At 36.0% G+C, this 22,025-nt stretch overlaps 1 protein-coding gene across 4 annotated transcripts in view; it reads right to left on the reverse strand.

Annotated features, from left to right (window-relative positions):
* The window catches only part of SHPRH (SNF2 histone linker PHD RING helicase), a 93,962-nt gene that overhangs the window by 25,813 nt on the left and 46,124 nt on the right, over positions 1–22,025 (reverse strand). For all 4 annotated transcript variants that reach the window (XM_045499931.1, XM_045499930.1, XM_045499933.1 and 1 more), the window contains 8 exons: positions 20,315–20,422; positions 18,864–19,006; positions 15,434–15,607; positions 14,898–14,960; positions 13,701–13,926; positions 11,496–11,639; positions 10,045–10,146; positions 2,759–2,830 (listed from right to left, as the gene is read on the reverse strand). In XM_045499931.1, the coding sequence (XP_045355887.1) occupies positions 2,759–2,830; positions 10,045–10,146; positions 11,496–11,639; positions 13,701–13,926; positions 14,898–14,960; positions 15,434–15,607; positions 18,864–19,006; positions 20,315–20,422 (1,032 nt within the window). The remainder of the gene's footprint in view (positions 1–2,758; positions 2,831–10,044; positions 10,147–11,495; positions 11,640–13,700; positions 13,927–14,897; positions 14,961–15,433; positions 15,608–18,863; positions 19,007–20,314; positions 20,423–22,025) is intronic.

Here is a 22,025-nt window from a genome sequence, read left to right on the forward strand (position 1 = left end):
ATTACTCTTAAAAATTTTTTTTAAATGTTTATTTATTTTAGAGAGAAACAGTGCGGGAGAGGGGCAGAGAGAGAGAGAGGGAGACACAGAACTGGAAGCAGGCTCTAGGCTCTGAGCTGTTAGCACAGAGCCCCATGTGGGGCTTGAACTCACGAGCTGTGAGATTATGACCTGAGCCAAAGTTGGACGCTTAACCATCTGAGCCACCCAGGCACCTCTGCAAATTACTCTTTTAGCACTGTAACAGCAGATATGATGGAAGGACTGAGAACAACATTAACTTGGAGATAATATCATCATCAGTACATTCTATATAACTCATTAAATGGATTTACAACTTCACATGTTACAGTAATCATTATATTGATAATGAGATGGGCTAGTATCTCACATTTATTTTAAAAGTGGTTCTGGGGGGCACCTGGCTGGCTCAGTTGGTTGAGCATCCGACTTTGGCTCAGGTCATGATCTCGCAGCTCGTGAGTTCAAGTCCCACATGGGGCTCTCTGCTGTCAGTGCAGAGCCTACGTCAGATCCTCTGTCCCTTTCTCTCTCTCTCTGCCCCTCCCCACTTGCACTTTCTCAAAAATAAAGAAAACATTTAAAAAATAAAATAAAAGTGGTTCTGGATACATTAAAAAAACGTAATAAATAAATAAAAAGACATTTTTGATACCCCTTTGCCCTATTTCAAGAAAAGTACAATCATTCTGACTCTTGGAATATACCATGGAGACACCCTGTGTTAGGCAATGAGGGATGCAGAAGTCTATTGGCTTTAGGTGAGATGTCAGTTTTGAAAGCTGTACATCTTATGCAAGTTATTTAACTTTCTCCCCTGGTGAACAACAACAACAACTGAGCAGTGTTATGAGTGACTAGGTCCCTAAGCACTAAGCTGTATTTTTCTAGGGTTTGGACACATATGGACGTGCATGGAAAGAAGGTGCATGGGTGGGTCCACCTGAGGAATTTTGCAGGACAGACTAAGAAGCCCCTTAGGAAAGAATTCACAGTCAGGGAAGAGAAAAATATCAACTTGTTTTTAAAATAGTTTTTGCCGAGGGGGAGGGGCTGTTTGGGGCTTTACTGGCTGATGCTGTTCATGCCGTTGTTCAGCTGCACACGTGCTCTCAGGGACTCGTGTCATTCGTCAGGAGTTGAAGCTGCAGTAAAATTAAAGAGCTGTTTCACGCGCATTTCTGTAGACACAGCAGCACTCTGCTGTACCTGTGTGCCTCCACTGCCAGTGGGGGTGAAGGGCACTTCCTCCAATAAGAGAGCTTTTGTGGCTCATGACAGCTTCGCATGAACAGCTGAACAAGATAAATTCACCTATATCTGCAAATCAGGAGACACCAGAGACACCTGGCGCTGGGGCCTCAGGGGTGACTGGAAGTTGACTGAACCAGCCCAAACCCAAGACCAGACAATTGGCAATGGCTCCAGGGATTATCTCTGGATAACCAGAGATTATCTGGATAGCCAGTTATCTCTGACCGATTCTCTAAATCAGGAGGGGAACAGGAGAACCAGGAAGCTAATCTAGATATCCTACAGATTGTGGCTAGGAACAGAGTTAAAAAAGTAAAGTTTTGTTACTCTTATTGTAATCCAGAATGTTCTCCTAAGTGTAGGAAATACAGCTTATACTACAATATGGGCTGTACTAAAATTAATGAAATAATGTATATGAAAGAACTTTAAAAACTGGAAATGTTTAAGACATAAATTAAACAAAATTTGATTCATCCAGTTGCATGAATCTCATCAAAACTAAAAGTAAAAAAGATACTACGTACATCATGATTCTTTCCATTTTTATCACTTTTATCACATTTTCACCAGTGACTTTTCTCAGAAATCACCAGGGTCTGTACATTTCTAGTCTCAGTTTCCAAAGTAGCATCTATCTATTTAAGATTTACTATCAATAAAATGTCCTTTAAAAAAATCTCACTTTCTGCATAACTTGTGTAAACTAAAAGGCACTTTTTTCCTGATTATTGCTGGTCAGAATGTGGAGCTCATATATTTAACTTTCTACTCTCAGTTCATAGAAAAAACAGCCAAGAATACTTTTACTCATTTCAAATTTTGAGGAGCAATTAAAATTAATATTGTATACATTGATTTATCATACAAAGTAGAAATTTATACTTTCAAAAATCACAGTTGGTAGGATAAAAGAATCTGAGGAAAGCTAATACGGTGCCATTAAGTTTATAGACATTTGTACACCAACATTCAAAAAGAAATATTCTTAACTGACATAATGGGCTTGTAAAAATCACATCTAAATTCCCCCAGGAGAGATATTATTTATACTTTAAAGCCTGGTATTACCAGATATTAATAATCCCAAGTAAACACCATGTTACTATACCCTTGTAATACCTTATGTAAATCTATATATGCTATATTTCTGTACGATTACCAAATAAACATGTTAAACTGACAAAGTCAAATTACTTAGACTTGATCTTGTGACTGGAAACAATAAGCAAAACTATGCACCTTTAACGAAAAACATGGGGTTATTCTAGAAACATGTTTTTACCTATCACTTAAGGAGGAACACTGCTCAAGCATATGTAGCACTAAAGCATATCACCTAACCTTTGGCCCTATCTTAAGATGGAGGGAATTTTTGCCTTGGACGTAAAACCGTTATGAGAAAAAAAGAGAGATTGTAGGTAAATGCCTTTGAAAGTGTAAAGTGTTTTATAAATGCATATGATATTTATTATTATTTCACCTGTTTTCCCAGCTGCCGAGCACAGATTGGACAAGGTTCTGGATTAATGCCTCCTGATGTTTTATCTTGAGACTGTTCAAAAAAATAAAAACTAGGTTAGTTGCATTTTAAAACCTGATATGCATTTTATAACTCATTTATAAAAGTAGATGCTGGCAATTTCTATTTAAACAATCTAGTAATTAAGGTGATTTAATAATATATTATTATAGGTGCCTGGGTGGCTCAGTGCACTGGTGCAGTGGGTGAGCACTGACTTCAGCACAGGTCATGATCTCAGGGTTCCTGAGTTCAAACCCCGTGTCAGGCTCTGTGCTGACAGCTTAGAGCCTGGAGACTGCTTCAGATTCTGTCTCTCTCTCTCCCTCTCTGCTCCTCCCTAGCTCACACTCTCTCTCTCAAAAATAAATAAACATTAAAAAAAAATTACTTAATACTAATATTCCCAGGTTTTACAAATAACATTCAAGGAACAACAACAACAAAAAGGAAATAAATTGCATTAAAGTTTGTTAAAAGTTATCATATTACTATATATGTGACTATTATAGCAGGCAAAATGAAAAGCACAATGTGATATAAAAGGTAAATTCTCAAAATTTTATTTTCAAGCTAAATTTTGTTATAAATAAATATGTATTATTTTAAAAAATGTAATTTGGAATTCTGAAATAAAGGCTCCTTAAAAACTGGAAAGATAGTATTTATTCTGTACATCCACTGGGTTTGTGATCATAGACTTGGGAAGAGGCAGCATTTATTTACAGGTCTCCTTAGTTTCTTTTCAGTATCTTTTGTAATCTCATTAGGGCAAAGCAAAATATCTTTGATTTGAGACTTATTTCGCCTGGAAATTATACTGAAGTATAATAGTTCTCTTCAAAATCTCTTTATAACTATTTCAAAAATTTTTGAGCTTCAAAAAGGTCACCAAATTGTCAGGTTTTAATGCTGAGGAAACCATAAAAGAAAGTAAATGACTCACAGATCACTGAAGTTGTAAGTCTGTGGTTTCACTGACCAAATAAACATTAAAAAAAAATTATTTTTGATTATCCTTTGACTTTTGCAAGTAGTTAAAAAAAAAAGGTAAATTGTGCATAGATTCAGCAACTGAATGTGTTCAAAACAATTCCTTTAACTAAAATATACGTATTTTTTTAAAAAGCTGAATTATTCTTTTTTTCTATTTGTTGATTTTGGTTTCAGATAACATATAACAAACCACCTAAAATCTGAGTGGCTAAAACAAACATGAACTTCTCATGATTCCATAGGTCACCTGTGTGCTCTGGGACTGGATGGTGCACTATGGCGCCATGTTGATGTCTAGAAGCCAGAAGACTAGCTAGTCTGGAGAGAGGGCTGAGCTGAGGTTTCTGCTCCTCAAGAAAGATAACTTGTGCTGCTTCACATAGATTCAGAGTTCCAAAGAGCAACAAGGTTGGGAAAACTCTAATGTGCACATACTTTGCAAATCTCTACGCTTGTGTCACATGGCCAAAAGTCAGTGCGGGAGTTTATCCACAGGCATGCATATAATAAAGGGCATTATGTAGCATTCTGTAAATAATTTATCATAATTTACAACATCTCTTCTCTTTAGATTTGAAGTACGATTACTATTTTTCCATAAAGGGCCTGGTTGGTTCAGCTGGTTGAGAGTCTGACTCTTGATTTTGGCTTAGGTCATGATCCCAGGGTTGTGGGATTGAGCCCTGCATCACTCTCTGCACTGAGCGTGGAGCCTGCTTAAGATTCTCTCTTTCTCTCTGCCCCTCTCCCCCTCTCATGCATGATCCTTCTCCCTCTAAAAAAACAAAAATGGCCTGGGTGTAAATACTGTAGACTTTGTGGCCACGTGGTTTCTGTTGCAACTACTCAACTCTGCTATTGTAGCATGAAAGCAGCCATAAACAATATGTAAAGGAATGAGTGTGGCTGGGTTCCAACAAAACTTTATCTACAAAACAGGTAGTGAGCTGGATTTGTCCCACGTATGGTACTTTGCAGATCCTGACTTAAAGTTATAAATTTCCTCTAAGCACACCTTAGCTGCACATTGTCACATAATTTAAAAAAAAAAAAATTTTTTTTTTTTTAATGTTTATTTATTTTTGGGACAGAGAGAGACAGAGCATGAACGGGGGAGGGGCAGAGAGGGAGAGGGAGACACAGAATCGGAAACAGGCTCCAGGCTCTGAGCCATCAGCCCAGAGCCCGACGTGGGGCTCAAACTCACGGACCGTGAGATCATGACCTGAGCTGAAGTCAGATGCCCAACCGACTGAGCCACCCAGGCGCCCCCATAATTTTTAATTTTTATTTTTGTTCAGAACGTTTTCTAATTTCCATTGTGACTTATTTAACTCACGGGTTATTTAGGAGTGTGTTGTTAATCTCTGAATATTTGGTTCTTTACCTGGTTATCTTTCCATATTGATTTCTAGTTTAATTCCTCTTTAGTTAGAAAACATAATCTTGTATAATCTTAATCCTTTAAGAATCTTAAGAGTTGTTCTTTGAATCAGCAGAAGGTCTATTCTGGTGAGTGTTCCATGTACTCCTAAGAAAAGTGTATTTTGTGTTTGCTGGGTATTACTGGTCTGTGTCATTTAGGTCATGGTTGTTCAGTGTTCAAATGTTAGATATCCTTACTGACTTTTTTGTCCATTTTTCTAACATATGGAAGAATCTTGTAATAGTTTAGCTCTGCTTACCTTCTTCCTCTGTGTTATAGTTATAGCTTTCAGAGTTCTGTATATGATGTATATCCTATACAACAGTACTATTGCTTTGCAGAGTCAATATTCTTTTTTATTTACCTACATATTTATGCTTTCTCTTAACCTGTGTTTCTTCCTGTAGTTCCCTTCAAACTGGGATAATTTCCCTTCAGTCCAAAGAACTCCCTTTAATATTGGTTGTGGTGTGAGTCTACTGGGAAGGAATTCTTTCAATCTTTATCTAGAAACATCTTTATTTTACTTTTTGTTTACTTAACATAATTTTTTTTTTTTTTTTTTTTTTTTTTTTTTTACATTTATTTATCTTTGAGAGACAGAGAGAGACAGAGCACAAGTGGGGTAAGGTCAGAGAAAGACGAAGACACAGAATCTGAAGCAGGTTCCAGGCTCCGAGCTGTCAGCACAGAGCCCGACAAGGGGCTCAAACTCCCAAACCGTGAGATCATGACCTGAGCCGAAGTCGGATGCTTAACCCAATGAGCTACCCAGGCACCCCTTTGTTTCACTTTTTAAAACAGTATTTTAAAGATGTTCTTCCACTGTTATCTGGTTATACAGCAAAGCTATGGAAACGTGGTAACAGTGGAATGACATCTTTAAAATGCTAAAAGAAAACAGTTTCCCTGTGTAGTCAACAAGGAGAAGGTATACAGTCACCATTTTTATGGTGCTACTTTGAAAGTATTATTCTTTTTTTCTCCCAGTTCTAGTTGCTTAGTTTTTTTTTTTTTTTTTTTTTTCATTATTTTTGGTTTCTAGCAGATTGATTAGGATACTCGTAGGTGTTTAAAAAAATTATTTATTCTGTTTGGGGTTTTCTGAGCTTCTTGAATCTGTAAGATATTATCATATTATCTTTCAGTTTTGGAAAATTCTTAGCCATTATTTCTTCACGTTGCTCTAGTACCATTTCATCTCTTTCTCTCCTGGAGCTTCAATTACATGTATGCCAATCATATGACTTGTGTCCCACATCTTTCACTTTATGCTGCTCTTTACTTTTATTTATATGCTTCTTCAAACTGGGTATTATTTGTTGAACAATACTTGATTTCACTACTTCTGTCATTTTGTGTCTGGTCCCCATCCAACGAGTTTTTAATTTCAGGTACTGGATTTTGCCATTCTAAAATGTCCATTTGATTCTACTGTATATATTCCAGTTCATTTTATCTATGTTGTCTAGCTTTTCCTCTCTTTAATGTATTAATCATAATTACTTTAAAGTCCTTTCCTGCTATGTCCACAATCTGGATTATTATAGATCTGCTCTGACTGTCCACTTATTACCTTTTAATTACTGGTCACATTCTCCTGCCTTGCACATTTCTTGGAATTTCTTATTGTGTGCTACATTTCCTAGTTTGTTTATATACAACAAACTGACAAAATTAGATGTTATTTTCCTTCACAGGGATTACCCCTCCCCCAGTAGGCAGTTAGGTTAAGGGGTGAGTGGCTACTCAATCCAATAAAAAACTGAGCTGGTTTTGGGATCTGTTTTAAGTTTAGTTAAAAACGCAGGCCACTATGGTTTCAAATGTCTCAGTGGTTAAGACCTGTTATGTTCATTGTTGGCTCCTTGCTCTCTTGGGGACGAACTGTTTCCTGAGTGCTGTGAAACTAAGATTTCACTGTGTATTTCTACTTCAGGCCTAACTGTCAAGTGTCACTTAGCAAACGAGTAAAGTTTGTTGTGCATCTGAGGCTCCTCTAGGTTCAAAATATAATACTAACTCACCTGGCCATCAAAAGTACTACTGATTTCTCTTTCTCCTGTTTGAGTCCCTCTGCAATACTGATCTTAATCTCAGTCTGTACCCAGGTATGGCAAATGTTTTCAGGCAAGACAATGGCCAGCAATCTCAGCTAACCTAGAAAGAGCTCTTCCTTTCCTAGAACGTCATTTCACTCAACCTTTTTGCTTCTATAGGTCTCTACTGTCTTTAAAAACAAAATGTTACTAAGGTAATGGCAAGACATCACTGCTATTCCCATATAGATGTAGCAGTCCTCAAATAAATAGAGTACTAAAGATATCATGTGGTTGCTTAGTATTCAGAAAATTTCTTCTGAACAACTTATTATTGTAACTGAGATAATTGACACATATTAATTTCAGGTGTACAACACAGTGACTCAATATTTATGTACTGGAGACCTTCTTTATGCTTTGAAATCTTATTGGAAATTTACCAGTTTTCTCTTACTTGATACTGAAAACTGCTGATCAACAGTGTAACACATTCATCTTTAAATTTCTTCAGAGCTCTTAAATGTATACCGCTCTGCTTTAAGTGATTAATTTATATTTTATTTCCCAAGTTTAGTTGACTTGCTAACTAACATCTTATTAAATCACTATTTGATCAGTGCTTATGATCTGTCTACATCAAATTACATCAAATCACATTAAGTTCCTTGAGGCCAAGGACCAACTCTGTCTATCTCAAACTCCTACTATAATGCATATACGTTAAATGGTGCTCAGTAAGTCCCTGCTGACTGCCAGAAAATTTTGAAAATTTGTTTAGTTTACTATTTTTATTTACTTTAACTAAACACAGTCACATAAAATTGGGATTATACTCCATTTATAGTTTTATTTTTTGTTTAATTTTGTTATTTTTTTCTCTCAACTTTCTTATTTTGAGAGAGAGAGAGAGTGTAATGTAATAAATATCCTCATATCTAATTTACCCCCCAAATTTCTGTTTCAGCAAAAGTTCTAAGAATTACTGAGTCAAAAGATATAAATTATCTAAAATTGTTAGTATATGTCCAAGTATTTTTGGGAAAGGGCTATATAAATTTATATTCCCATTGGTAATACACAAAATATCCATTCACTGCCCTTTCACCACTGTGGAGTGTTAAATATTTTTTTTGGTTTATTTATTTTTGAGAGAGACCAAGAACGAGCATGAGTGGGGGACAGGCAGAGAGAAAGGGAGACAGAGCATCTCAAGCAGGCTGTGTGCTGGCAGCACAGAGCTCGATGTAGGGCTTGAACTCGTGAGTCATGAGATCATGACCTGAGCCAAAACCGAGAGCTGACACTTACCCAACTGAGCCATTCAGGCGCCCCTGTGGAATGTTATTTTAAAAATCTTTCCCTATTTGGTGGCAGGAAATGGTATGAGCTTAATTTGATTTTCCTTCACTTACAGATTAAATTTTTTTTTTTCTTATATTATTAGCTGAATTGGGTTTTCTAGGCAGATTATATATTCTTACTTAGAACTTTAATTAAAAAAAACCCATTCAACAAATCAATATCCTGATTTATATCCTATAACTAACAATTACCTATTTCTTTGTTTTGACTTTCACATGTAAAGTGTAGAAATCTAACATTAAAAAAACTCACATTTAGGAATAAGAAGAAATTTTTTCCAAATGTTATTACTCTAGTGCTAGCATTTTGCATGAGACCGACTTTTAAGTTTTCTCCCATCTTTTTTCTCCTGCCAGGATAACAGCAGTCATCATAGTAATATTAGTAATAATATAATCATATTAATAGCAAAGACCTAGTAAGTGCTTAATAAATTAGGAACTGCTCTAGCACTCTTCCTATATTAATTTACACAGTCCTCAAGAAAGTCCTGCAAGATGATGTTATTATTCTCATTTTACGATGGGGCAAAGAGAGGTAAATAACTTAAAGACCTACATGTAGAAAATAGTGGTGTCAAGAACCAAACCTGAACTGTCTGGATCCCAAGACTATCTTCTTAGCCACCGTGCTGTTTTACTTATAATGAAGGTTCAACTTTTCATTTTATCACCACTGGGATTTACAGATCCACTTAAATGTATTTTGTATCAGTTTTCAGGACCAACTCTAGTCTACTGCTTTCCTTCACTTGTCCTATCCAAAAATCTATTGTATCTCTTTCTGGAAGGTACTGTCAAAAGCTACTTATTCTCACAATCAAATGGAATTACATTCATCAATGTCCAACACAGTATGTTGCTCACAACTCAGAAAATGTGTTTTGAATTACATTAAATAATTCATTGTTATATTTTCTGATTTAGTAGCCTTCCAAACATTTTATAATTCCAAATAACAAATTAAAAATCTATTTATGTATTAAGGAATGCGTGTGTGTATATATATCTATATATAGACATATATATACATCTATATACAGACGTATATATATAGATATATATAGAGAGAGAGAAAAAGAGGAGAGGGAGAGAGATTATACAATGTAATCTTTGCCTAGAGGTATGTTGTAATACTTCCACTATTCAAGGTTTTGAACTACAATCTGTTTACATTCTTCTATACTCTACAGTACACATCCTTTATAGAATCTGTATAACACAATACCATCTGTTGTGATCTGTGTAGCTAGTGTAGATATAACTTGTGTTCTGACTGATACAATTAACACACACAAAAAAGACTGATTAAAAACAAAACGCTGTACCATTAATTGTGGGACTAATAGATTAAAAGGAAAGAGTCACTAAGGTTTACAGGTATACAGCATGGGAAAAAGTAGCATCTTTTAAACACAATACCTTCTCCAAGTTAGTTAGGTAAAGAAGCTGCCCAAGTTTCTTCTGAAGTTGTGATGTAGCAACAGCTTTATCATTTAGTAGTTTTATACGATTTTGTTCTACCTAAAAAAAAAAAAAACAACTTCTTTACTGTCTCTTAGAAAGATTTTATTCTATTAAACATGCACAATTCTTCCTCAATAATTTAAGGGTGTCCTATTTAAGCGAATCCATTGACATATGAAAACTCGAATTTGCAAAAACGGATACTAGATATTTCAAAAGGGCATCTCTCTCTCTATATATGTTGCTCTACAGAAGACAAACTTCAATAAATATGAAGTTTCCCCATAAACTTGAAGTTGGATAAAAATCAACCCAAATTCTATTTATGTACCATTTTTCAGTAATACCCATGAGATAAAGAAAAACTAAGTGATTTGCTGCTTTGGTCAGAGCAATTTTATGAAACCCAGGCAGCCTCTCCCTGCACACACACACACTCATATCCCCACCGCCACCCCGTCCTTCTTTTGCCCAGTAGAAAATAGCAGACAGAAGATTATAAAAATAAGAGAAATTTGGTTACACAGGAAAAAATTACAATTCATGGTTTAAAGGCTGACACAGAAAAAAATGAGTATTTCTAAGTTTAACTAAGGTATAGTCTCCAAGCTTTAGAAAAGCAAAAAGATTTAAAAGATAAAACACATACAAGGAATAAAATTATAAAGGAAATAGTATTTTAGATATGGGAGAGAAAAGGTTGGAAGAGTCATTTTTTATACCTGGGATATAAAGAGAGATTTATTAGAAGATAAGTTATTACTATCTGTTCATCATTAACAAAGGAAAATTGCAAAAAGAGGTTTTTTTTCAATGTTCATTTATTTTTGAGAAAGTGCATATGCATGTGTGCACGCCTGCACACATGTGAGCAGGGAAGGGGAAGAGACAGGCAGACCGAAGCTCTGAAGCGGGTTCTGTGCTAACAGCAGAAAGTCTGATGGTGGGCTTGAACTCACGAACCATGATATCAAGACTTAAGCTGAAGCTGCACGCTTAACTGACTGAACCACCCAGGGGCCCCGCAAAAGAAGAGTTTTTGATTGTTCTTACAGAAGCTTTTTCTGTTTCTGAAAAAACTGAGGCAAGGACACAGGTCTAAAAACTGACTGAGACCACCTTAAGATTCTGACATACAGAAGGTGCTCAAAAAAACACAATTATGCAATATGGAGAGAAACAAACAAACCAAAATAGTAAATTCTACGCATATGTTAGATAGGATATTGCTCTCCTTGTCTATTTTAACCTACAAAACCAATCACTCTTATATGGTTTAAACTAAGAGCAGAGATTAAACGCATTCTTAAAGAAGAGATCATTGCCTCGACTCTCTCTTCTATGGGCCTTGGATTTTTGTGACACTTATTGGCTGTGCTCTTTTCTGTGATTTACTTGCAAATTACCTCATGTGGTTCAATGATATGAAGAACAGGTGGGTTGGGCTTTGGCTCCCTAGGATGACGCACTCTCAGTCGTTCTGTAGCCATTGCAAGTTCATCAATAGCAGATACACGATTCCTTAGAGCCATCCAATATTCATGAAGCAACTGAAAGAAAACACGAAGACAGTGGTATTTAATGCACATAATTAAGATTGGTTAAAACCACCGAAAAGTGCCATGATCAAAAGTCTTCAGTGAAGTCTAAGACATACACATTTTTTCGTTGTGTCTAAGACACAAGCAATTTTGGGGCCATTTTTTAAGATGAGGACATATGACGGAATAACCTCCATAGGCCACAGAATAATACGGTGTCTTTAGAATCTTAGAAACAGAACACCCAAAGATATCTTGGTGGCACCACAGATCTTCGTAGGTCATTGTTAGCCTGGTGGAATCTTTATTTTTTTAAGAAATATTTTTATTATAAACTATTTCACATTTTCAAAATCATACATATATATGTATATACATACATATGTGTATATATGTGTGTGTGTGTCTGTATGTGTATATATATATATATGAGATAATGAGACTACTAAAATACACAACTGAGTACTCAACATCCGATTTAAGAAAGAGCAATACCAATGCCTTGGCGAGCCTCTGTGCTCCTCCCCAACTGTATCACTCTTCCCTCACATATTCTTCCCTCATCCCTACAGTGGACTAACCACTGTTCTGAACTGGACTCCCTCTTCTGTACTTTTCACTGGAGCTATACTAATCTACGCATTCTTAATAATTTGGTTATACATTTTTCTCAAATTTATGGAAATGTATCAGTGTAAAATCTTTGATATGCTTTCTTCACTAACATTATGCTTTGAGGTAGACCCCAACTGACGTGTATAACAGTAGCTTATTAATTTGCATTGCTGTACGAGAGTTCAGTCTGCAGTGTTACAGAGAAAAAATTCACAAAGATCTGAGAAAACAGACATAGGAGGTCATCAAAACAAGTGCAGAGGAAAAATGCAGGGGCAATTGGATACTGTACAGAGTACTGTCTTCTTCCGATCACTTGCTATAATTAACTATGTTAATGTGCTTTTGCGTTTAGAATAGTAATGTGAGAAGAAACAATTTACTATGAGTCAATGATTTCAACTACAAAGGTATTATCCCCCAATTTACCAAACATATGAAATGATATTACAGACCACATATTTTCTCTTTGTGGGTAGAAATTATTATCTTGCTTTAAAAGTCAAGACCTTATCTTGCTTTAAAAGTCAAGATTTTTAAAGAAATATATAAAAGGAATTATAATATTATAAATAAAACTGTTCTTTCATTTCCTCACAGATTTCACCTTCAAAGCAGGATAATGGATAACAAATCCAAATATAAAGAATAATTCAAAATCAATGAATTTTGGAATCTCATTTCAAGCAAAGTTGTAATATGACAAAATTATCAAAATATAAACATAAAGGGTCACTTTCTACTTTATCAACTGCAATGGTTTCCAGTGGTGTAGGGTGAGAAATATTTACTGTGTTCTTCAATCTTCGAAATTATTGGCGTTTGGTTATTACTCACAGAGCAAAAGCAAAACAAAACAGCAAAAACAAACAAAACTCTACTTTCACAGAATTGCAGTGTAAGATCAAGCTAAGAAGAATGAAACACTTTCACAGCTAAATTACAAGGCTTCATATCAATTTCATTTTAATAATGACTTTCTTTTAGTAATTTAATATATAGAAGTTCCTTATTTGTTCAGTACTATTGTATTTATTATTCTTCATAACAACCATTACATTTTAGGGAAAAAGAAATTATGATACCTCAAGTCTCTGAAGCAGATTTTTATTTTATTTATTTTATTTTTTTTTATTATTTAAAAAAAATTTTTTTTTTTCAACGTTTATTTATTTTTGGGACAGAGAGAGACAGAGCATAAAAGGGGGAGGGGCAGAGAGAGAGGGAGACACAGAATCGGAAACAGGCTCCAGGCTCTGAGCCATCAGCCCAGAGCCTGACGCGGGGCTCGAACTCACGGACCGCGAGATCGTGACCTGGCTGAAGTCGGACGCTTAACCGACTGCGCCACCCAGGCGCCCCAGAAGCAGATTTTTAAAAACTGAAGAGAGAAAAATAGTAATAATATAAAGAAGAAAAATTCTTAACATTGGAAAAAATATTAAAATACTATACCTTATATTCCTTTTTCCATGCTTCAAAAAGATCCATTGAAGTACTTCCTTCATCAATGAATTCAACATCAAATCTATGTGATTTTGCAAATGATAGCAATGCTTTCATAGATCGCTCTGTCTCACTTACTGCCCACAAACCCCGGCTGGTGGTGGGTATTCGATCATCCACCAGTCCTTCTTCATCTTCTATCATCTCCTCAAATATTGCAGTCTGGCCTTTCACTCTGAAAACAAATGAGAACGAAACGACAGTAACTACTGTCAGTGGGTAACGAGCATGGTAAAAGTCCTACTGGCAGAGCCAATCGAGTAGCAAGGTCAATAACTTTTCATCAATAACTTTCAATATCATGTCTACAAGATCATGCCTTCAAGTCTTTGGGAAACTGCAGCAATTCTGAAAACGCTGGAGGCATAATAATAAATTTGTCCAGTGTCTTGACCAGCAGTCTGACATCATAAAAAATGGCTATAAAGTTCAGGCTAAAATCTAGCTATGAGAATTACCATAATATAAAACACAAACTACCACCACCACCAACCATGGAAAAACAAACACAACAAAATGATAAGATGATCTCAAAGTACACTGTTGATCTGTCTATTTAAGATGACCAGAACTTAGCCTTTTCTCAATTTCTGTTTGTAAAATAGGAATAATTTTGCTATACCATAGCTATTATGATTCACTGGGTACCTTAATCCTTGACACGGGATGAAAACTTCAAATTTGTGTTGGAGAAAGTATATTGAAAACCAACCTTTTATAGAACTCTTACCATGTACTATGCTAAGCAATTATGTGCATTTTTAAATTTAATATTCATAAACAACTCAATGAGGTAAGTGTTGTTTTTATTATCATTTCATGAATGAGGATACTGAGGCTTAGAGAGGTAATCCGCCCATAATAGTGGGGAGGGATCTGAGTTACAATGTGTTGGACTTGAGAATCTATCACTCCTCTAAACTGTCCCTCCATCACACATTATTAGATGACATGAGTATTTGGAAATAACTTTTATGTAAGTAAAACTGAGCATGTTAAATGATCACATGCCAAAGTTTACTGAATTGATGTAATTAAAGAAAAAAAAAAACACAGGAAGGTTCCATGAGGAAAACACAGTCTTATAAATCGAAACACCAAGTCTTATAATGGTTTCACTTTCCTGATGGTAATCAGAGAACTCACGTGTGGGAAAACAGCTTTGATTCATACTCTGTGAACAATTCATCCGCCTTACAAAAGACACAACTGAAAAAGAAGAAAAATGATCAGAGAAATACTTGCAAACATAACAACAAGGTAATTTCTAAAAGAGGCTTATTAGTATTTTATATTTCACTTTTTCTTTACAACAAATAGGCCATTTAAGAAAAAAAATTACAGAAGCGCCTGGGTGCCTCAGTCGGTTAAGAGTCGACTTAGCTCAGGTCATGATCTTGCAGTCATGCTTCAGATTCTGTGTCTCCCTCTCTCTCTGCCAGGGCCCCCCTCCCCCCAATCCGTCTCTCTCTCAAAAATAAACGTTAAAAAATATTACACAGTTTTCAGTATGTGGTTCTTGAGAATTTTTTAAAAAGTACATTAATAATACATCTCTTTCCACTTTTGTCTGAATTTAAATGAAGAAACTTTTATTAGATGAGCCACTGTTCCTTCTCTCAGAAGAATGCTAGCATAATGGAGTGATGCCATTTCACTGCATGACGTCTCCTGTCACCTACCAGTTGAGAGGAAGTCTGGTTGGTCGGAGGTGGCAGATTGTTGCTGATTCAATAACATTACGAGATGGAGGTCCCTCCAGGTTTTTTACAGCCTCTCTTACTAGCTTCTGGAATTTATTCAGCTCTTCCATTTGTGTTGTAAGTAAGAACTGAAGACCTCTGCAGTCATGGAACCTGATTCATATCACCAGCATCACCACACAAGGCAAACAAAAGAACAGTGGGTCAATTTCCTCAAATTCACAAAATGATCGTCAAAGTGTCAAAGAAATTGTGCAACATTCTACGTAGCCTACCTCGAGTGAATTTACTTTAGTAGTATGTTCAATCTACTAGGAGACAAGGTATAACAACATTGGGTTATTTACTGTAAAAGATACCAAAATTCCGATAGTCCCTGTCCTCAGGACCTAAAACAGAGTCTGCAAAATCTGTCTCTGCCTCAGGTGTCTTTGAAAGACCAAGATTGCCACATTTTTTCTTTTTTAATGCTGGTTTACTACAAATGTCCCTCCTGAAATTCTTGTTTTATACGGAGAAGGAATTATAGGATGAAAAATAAAGAGAAAAATTGAAAAGAAGAAAAACAGCCAAGAGTTCTATTCCTTGCTACAAAGAGTTTACAAATACGTACACACATATATATGTGATATGTGTATATATGTATGTTATCACATATATTTATATTATTTACATATATATACATTTTATTAAGCATTCACTATACGATGTCAGGCACTTTGCCAAGCTCTTTCCCTATATAATCTCAACAGATACTATTGTGCTCATGTTATGGATGAAGCCTAATGAATCAAAATAATTTAATTAAAGTTAAAAGTTATCATGTAGCAGTTAGGAGTTAAACCCAAACACAATGCTCTTAACTGTTTTTGATAAACTGAGTAAAATGTGCTAAGGAAAGAAATGTATGGGTGTGTATGAATGGGTTTACGAAACAAGAAAGAAAGCCTAGAATAATAAATCAGAAAATGAAAATACAAATTGGATTTGTTGGCTTAAGAGTATATCCTTCTCCTTCCTAAAATGCCATAGACACTTTTCTCCAAATTGTTCAAAAGAGTCCACTCTCCTTTCTGAAGGCTTCCTCAGTATTTTACAACACTAATCGATATTTCTTTCTGTCCATGAAGTTTATTGAGAATATCATTCATTTTAGTCCTTTGTCATCTTCAAGTTTTTACACATACTCATATTTCTCAAATTGTTCACGGGTTGGTCTTCTCATTAAGCTAATATTTAGAAGATAAGAATTAGATCGTATCTTTAAAAAATATGTAATACTGGGGCGCCTGGGTGGCTCAGTTGGTCAAGAGTCAGACTTCAGCTCAGGTCATGATCTCACAGTTTGTGAGTTTGAGCCCCGCATCAAGCTCTGCATTGACAACTCAGAGCCTGGAGCCTGCTTTGGATGCTGTGTCTCCCTCTCTCTCTGTCCCTCCCCTACTCACACTCTGTCTCACAAAAATGAATGTTAAAAACAAAATTAAAAAAAAACCTGTAAAAAATATGTAATAGATACAGAACAGGTGCTCAATAATTTCTAAAAGAATTTGCACAGGGATACAAGAACACAATTAGGTTAGGTATCAGTATTATTCACAAATTATGCAACTAGGGACTAAAAAATGATCACAGATCAGCATTTAACAGTGTTAGCTATATTCTCTCTTGTAAATACTTTAAGTTAAAAAGAACACATAATAATAACATTATACTAAATGGTATGCACTATTCTAAGTACGCAAGCACCTTGCAGATATTAATTTACTAATCCTCACGACAATGCTGTGTGGTTTTATAGATGAGGAAAATAAGGCACAAAGAGCTTCAATAACTTTCCCAAGGTCACAGAGCTAGTACGTGGGGGAGTTGGGATATGAACACAGGCACCCTGACTCAAGAAATCCACCTGTGCTCTTAATCACTAAAATTTTCCTTTCCTAAGAAGTGTTAAGAAGCAAACATGAATAATTCGACTCTGAGACTCTGATCTCACTGAAAAACACAGCAGCAGTGCTAAAATAATCTTTGAATGTATATTTAATATAGAAAACATTAACTCACCTAGAGGTCATGTAAGTTATACATTTAAAATTTTTTTAATTTTATTTCCAGTATAGTTAGCATACAGCATAAGTTACACATTTGGAAGTGTTTTCTTACTTTCTATTGACGTCTAATGTTTCTGAGAAAAATGTGTAATAAATGGTATGTTTTACATTACCTATAGGTCCCATTATAGCCCTGGGACCTACTTTTAACAGGACTATGTTCACATATACAGGAATTTGCAACATTTAAATAGTTTTTATGTGATTTAAGAAAAAAACCTTCAAAATAATTTTAATATTTTCTTATCAGCTAATTCCACAACGCTGGCAGAACACATTAGTATATAGCTCTAAAACTGGATAAAATGAATCACGACTTAAATGACAACTTATCCTGGAATGGTGACTCTTGGGTTTAAGAGAGAAAAACGAAGTGCAGTGAAGAGTATAATGTCCTGCATATATCTCAGAAATGAAGCCGTCAAGTTCTGTATGGTGAAAAAGAGGATGACTGTACCTCTGAATTAGTAATGGCACATGGAAAATGTAGTAGGCATTTGGAAGGGCTTTTAAAAGAGTAAAAGAAAACACTTTAAAACGTTTTAAAGATATTCTTATGCTGAAAACTAACACTAATCCCAAGGCTGACCTTATACTGGGATATGATCTGAGAAGCAATAAAAGATCCTCTCTCTGTCCCCTCCCTAGAATCAACAGTCCTGCCACAACATCTCAATTCCTCACATTAGACCGACATTCCTTTGGGTTAAACCATTGAATTATTTTTGAAAAAAAAAAAAAAAAAAACTTTGGTCTTTGGAAAGAATTATTCACCATTTCTACATCAAGAGCAATAATGCAACTTACCTACAAAGACTCTGAAGAATGGTGAGCGTTGATGAGAAGAGAGAAAGATGGGGGAGACCGCAGGAAACTCTAGAACACAAAACCTGGGCCCCTGTGGTGCTATGATGGTTATTAGTCTGTGGGGCTGAGTTACACAGTGGAAGCATGAATGCCTTACCTCAATTCTCCAAAACAAAGTCTATTTCAAGACTTTGCTTAGAGTTGGCTTTGGGTGTGTCCAATGAAGATACGAAGAATATACTTTAAGTATATTAAAAAAAAAAAAGCACTAAAAAGGGAATATTTTAAGATGAGTCATATATAGAAAACAGGTTTCCTTTTTCAGACTTATCTAATGTTTTAGTTTGAAATCTACTCTTAACAATATGTAAAATCCAGATGTTCGTAACCACAGTATGTTCTGATATTTAATTGCACCTCTTAACATCAAATGATCTGAATATTTGGGGTCACTACTCATAAAGTTATTCTATTCTGTACTATTTCCTTACTTCTCTGACATAGAAAGCTTCCCAGTTTGTTGCTTGTAGTGGCTGGTTATTTCATTTCGCACTCGCTGAACAAGTTCCTCGTCAATAGAGAATTCTATTGCTCTGTGGATCACATTCAGCCACCAAGGAGAATTTGAATAAATCTGTAAAAAAGACAACAGCTGATCAGTTCATGTTTTTTCAGTACTATGTTTTTGGTTTTAAAAAAAAATTTTTTTAACATTTATTTATTTTGGAAAGACAGAGACAGAGCACTAGTGGGGGAGGGGCAGAGAGCGAGAGCGATAGAGACACAGAATCTGAAGCAGGCTCCAGGCTCTGAGCTGTTAGCAAAGAGCCTGATGTGGGGCTTGCACCCACAAGCCATGAGATCATGACCTGAACCCAAGTTGGACGCTTAACTGACTGAGCCACCCAGGCATCCCATTACTCACTATGTTTCTGTCACTGGGAAAGGTGCTGTGAAAAAAATCAAAGGAAACAACAGCATGCTACTTTCCAAGGAATTATAAGGAAATATATATAGACTGTATACTCTATATATAATGGGTGTGTACTACCTTTGCATACATAAAGAGAATACCCACCTGTCTCCTGACTACTGTGGATAAATGAGAATTTACTGTATATATACTTGTGTAACAAAGTTGTGCTAACAAAATACATTATCAAAATGAAAATTCAGTATTCACTGTATATATTTGAAAAGGTGGCAGGTCTCTTTCTCAGCATAATAAAGACATCCTGCTAATCCTCAACCAACTGAACTAGATTCTACTCCATAATACTCTGATAACTGGCAAAATTATATGCCTGAATACTAAATAATTAATGCACTAGGAAGAATAAAATGTGGAGTAACTGGTTAGAATAAAAAAGACTGTGTGTTCTGTGTAGCCTCCTCTTCAGGCTTGCTACTGATTTCATAAAAAAAAATTTAGAAATGACAAATGGCACGTGTTCCATAAGAAAAATACCCATGTTTCTAATGTTCTGACATCTTAAAAGAAAAGATTTTGTAAATATACACACTAAGATCAGAAGGAGGTGAGGCAAGTCTTTACTTTCTCGAAAAGACAACTTGTTATCTCACCAGATAAGAGAAAACCCATCAGAACTTAAAGAAAAAATGAAAGAGAACAACTTCCAAATGGATGATTTATCTACGCATCTGCTCCCATCCAAGTACTAACCAGGCCCGACCCTGCTTAGCTTCCGAGATCAGACGAGACCGGGCGCGTTCAGGGTGGTATGGCCATGGACTCTACGCATCTGCTCAATCAACAAACACTGCTAACAGCAAATATATGTTTATTATGGGATAGGCATCATCCTAGGCGCTAAGAATTCCAAGATGAATAAGAAAGTTCAAGTTCTTCTCCAAAGCAAGACACAACCCGAAATGCTCCCGGAGACAAGCACAGGTAAGGGGAGTCCTTCTGGGGACGCACCTTTCTCTGCAGCTCCCGCACGGTCTGCTGCACCGGCTGCACAGCTTGCTGTGCTTCTGCAACTTCCGTGTTACACTTGCTCATGTAATGCTCTCGCAGCTGTTTGGCCTGTGTTGAAACAGGAAACAAATATAAACTTTCATTCCAGGCCTAGAAAAGAATTCAGTATAATGCTGCAAGAACAATGTGGTTATTTTATATATGTAAAGTTACTTAACACAGTTTAAGCACAAAACTTCCAAGTATGCTGTCAAGGACATAAAAACCATGCTAGTAATTCCTAGGATATATATGAAAGAGATCACATCTACCTGTAAGTCACAAAATTTAAGAAATCCCAAGGTCTGCTTCCCAAATTTCTATCTAAGTTTTTAACCAGAAAAAAAAGCGGGGGGTGGGGGGGTGGGGGGAATGGGAAGAACAGTAGTAGTTCAAGAGACAAAACAACATTTTAGAATTTGTCTGACTTACTTATTTCAATTTCTTGGAATTACTTCAGCTTAGAAATAACACTTGAGAATATACAGTAACATAGGCGTTGTGGACTGAACTGTGTTCCCTCAAAAACCATACGGTGAAGCCTTAACCCCCAAATTGAAGATAGGGCCCTTTAAGAAGGTAATTAAATTAGTAAATGTAGTTAAATGAGATCATAAAGGTAGAGTCCTAATCCAATATGACTAGTGTCCTTAAGAAAAAAGAAAAAAAAAAGGAGAGACATCAAGGATGCAAGCACACACAGGATACGTCATGTGAGGACACAAATGAAGGAGCCATCTGCAAGCTGAGGAGAGGGGCCTCAGGAGAAACCACTGCTGCTGACACTTTGGTCTTGGACTCACAGCCTCCACAAGTGTGAAAAATAAATTCTTCTTGTTTAAGCCACCTAGCCTGTGGTATTTTGTTAAGGCAGCCCTAGCTGACTAATACAAAAGGATTTAAAAATTCTTCCCCTTTCAATTTTCCCAGGTAAGAAGGATCACATTACTTGCAAGCAAAAGAAATACTGAAAAATTTTGTCCTTATTAATTCCCACCAGGAAACTTATACAGTTCTCTACTCTCTTCCATTTAACTGAAATATTTAACTGGTTCTTGAAACTACTTTATGAATAAAGAGAGGGGATCAAAGGTGATATGGGATAGTGGGAGGAAAACCAGAAAGACTACTGAACAGGAAATCCTAACGTTTCCACTTAGAAGTGGGTTGAGCCATGTGAAGTTGCCAACACTAGACCCTTGGACTTACAAAGATGGCAGTTTCATGAGGTTCAACTGAACAGATACATGTCTTTGGATTAGCCACTTCCCTGGGCTTCTGTTATTTCATTTGCAAGAGCTGGAGGTTGAAGTAGATAATTTCTTGGATCTGTGGTTTCACATTCTATAGGAGTCAGGCAAAACTGATACTATGGTCTCCTTGGAAATATATCTATACAGTGTGATACACTTTTCTTCTTCCTTCTCTCATGATGCATTTTTCTTGTTCCTGTCACAACCTTCCAATTAATTTCTGTTAAAATTCCTTGGCTATAATTATTTGATCATCACAGCTATCTACCAACAGACTCGACGGCCTCCCAGAGCTTCCTGTCCCTGAAGGCATTTAAGCAAAGAATTCCTGATGTATGTAAGGTGAGACGCCTGCACAGGGAAGAAGATTTCACTCCAAAATCTCCAACACTTAGATTGCCATCTAACATCAAGAAAGG

Source organism: Leopardus geoffroyi, chromosome B2 (assembly GCF_018350155.1).
Source record: "Leopardus geoffroyi isolate Oge1 chromosome B2, O.geoffroyi_Oge1_pat1.0, whole genome shotgun sequence".
In the NCBI taxonomy this organism is placed as follows: domain Eukaryota; kingdom Metazoa; phylum Chordata; class Mammalia; order Carnivora; family Felidae; genus Leopardus; species Leopardus geoffroyi.